This window comes from Ursus maritimus (genome assembly GCF_017311325.1).
Source record: "Ursus maritimus isolate PB19 chromosome X unlocalized genomic scaffold, ASM1731132v1 scaffold_X1, whole genome shotgun sequence".
Lineage (NCBI taxonomy): Eukaryota > Metazoa > Chordata > Mammalia > Carnivora > Ursidae > Ursus > Ursus maritimus.
Window position 1 is genome coordinate 12,337,815 of NW_024423319.1, and position 2,054 is coordinate 12,339,868.

The window sequence follows — 2,054 nt, forward strand, 5'->3', positions numbered from 1 at the left end:
CCCTAGGAGCGGACTGCGGGGCCGGAAGGGGGCAGCAAGGCGGCGCCGGCGGCTGCGGAGTTATCTCCGCGGCGTAGCTGGGGGCCGGGCCGGGCCGGGCGGGGCGGGGCGGGGCGTGCACCAGGGCCGCGGGCGGCGCGCGCCGGAACAGTTGGCCTCAGGGCCCCGCCGCCCGCGCGACCGCCCGCCGGCGCACGCGGAGGAGGCGGCGGCGGTGGCGGTGGCGGCGGCTACAGAAGGAGGAGGGGAGCTCGGACTAGGAGGTGAGGTGGAGGTGGAGGAGCAAGAGTAGGCGGAGGAGGAGGCGGCGGTGGAGGAGACGAAGGGCCAGGAGGAGGAGGATGGAGGAGCAGCAGAAGGAGGGCGCGGCCGAGGTCGCGGAGCACTGGTTCTCCAAGTGGGAACGCCAGTGCTTGGCCGAGGCCGAGCAGGAAGAGCAGCTGCCCCCTGAGCTGCAGGAGGAGGCAGCCGCGGAGGCAGCGGGGCTCAAGAACGAGCAGCAGAGGCTGTGGCACCTCTTCCAGATCTCTGCCACCGCCGTGGCCCAGCTCTACAAGGATTCCGGATGCCAACAGCCAGAACTGTCCATGTGGGACCCCTTCCAGAATGCGGCCATGGCCGTGACCAGTCTCTACAAAGAGAGCGGGGATGCCCACCAACGAAGTTTCGACCTGGGTGTCCAGGTTGGTTACCAGCGTCGCATCAAAGATGTCCTGGAGTGGGTGAAGAAGGGCCGGAGCACCATTCTCCGCGAAGACCTGATTAGCTTCCTGTGTGGCAAAGTGCCCCCCGCACCTCCACCATCGCGCACCCCCAGGACGCCACCGAAGGCGCCTGCCGCGGCCGCCGGCCAGGCCACAGCCACCGAATCCAGTTCGTCCGTAGACGTCGACCTGCAGCCCTTCCACGAGGCCATCGCCCTGCATGGCCTCAGTGGTGCCATGGCGAGCATCAGCGTGAGATCTGGCGCACCCGGCTCCCCGCCTCAAGCCAGTGGCGTAGCCAGCAATGGCGTCTCCACCAATGGCGCTGGTGGCGGACGCCGAAAAAGTAGCTTCTTCGAGGACGACTTGAACCCCTTCAACTCAGAAGAACTGGCCCTCCGCCTGGACAGCGGGGGGACCCGCAAGCGCACCTCGGCCCAGTGCGGGGATAGTGTCACAGACTCCCCAACCCACAAGCGCAACCGAATGGTCTGAACCGCTCCGTTGGCCGCCAGCCGCCATGTTACTTGAGCGCTAACTGGACCTTCAACGTGCTTGTCAAAAGGATACTCGAGACCATCGTTTTCGTCTAAAAGTTAAACAAAGATTTCTGTCAAGTTTGCCATAAAGAAACTTTTAAAGTATTCTAGAAGAGGCCTCGTATGACTCTGACTTTCCCAAAAATATAATTCTAGCAGAGAACAAGTATTATGTAGTAGTTAGCAAGATCAGAACAAGCAGAAGTTATTTGGTCAAAGCGGGAGCCTGGTTTATCTTGTTCACAGTTATATTCCTTAGCACTTAGCACAGTTGCTGGTGCTCAATAAATGTTTGTTGAATGAATAAATGTGACCTTATTTAAAATTCTTAAATGGGAAGGACTAACAGGTGTTTACTTGGTTGTAGGATACTTTTATCCTCTATTATTTGGTTTTTTGCTTTAACCATTTTTTGCCAGTTCAGTTACATTTTATCAAAATGTTAAACTTGACATCTTGGTGAAATGAGTTTTCTATTTTTGCTCCACTTTACCATGCACCTAATTTGTACAAAGTGTGCAAGTAATACATATTAGGCTGTGAGGTGGGTTTTTTTTTTTGATAGCTGTTTATTATGGTGATTATGTGATGGTGTAAAGGGATGCTATAATGGTTGGGCAGGTAATACTTGATATTGAGTCAATTCAGTGCTCTTTAGGAAGATTAAGCCAATAATTGAGGTCCTGAGATCAAAGATGGTGTTCCTGGTGGCCCAGTGTTGCTCCTTTCTCTGAGGAATGTAAAAAGTTCCTTTCCCTGCTGTTCCATCTTTTTGGTGATCTCTGTTTTGAATTGGAAGACAGAGTAGTGA

At 55.4% G+C, this 2,054-nt stretch overlaps 1 protein-coding gene across 1 annotated transcript; it reads left to right on the forward strand.

The window, feature by feature from the left end:
* Positions 1 to 341: 341 nt before the first annotated feature.
* On the forward strand, positions 342 to 1,556 carry LOC121102287 (UPF0472 protein C16orf72). The gene has a single exon (XM_040627917.1). The coding sequence runs from the start codon at positions 342 to 344 to the stop codon at positions 1,197 to 1,199; it is 858 nt and encodes a 285-aa protein (XP_040483851.1). The 3' UTR covers positions 1,200 to 1,556.
* Positions 1,557 to 2,054: the final 498 nt, after the last annotated feature.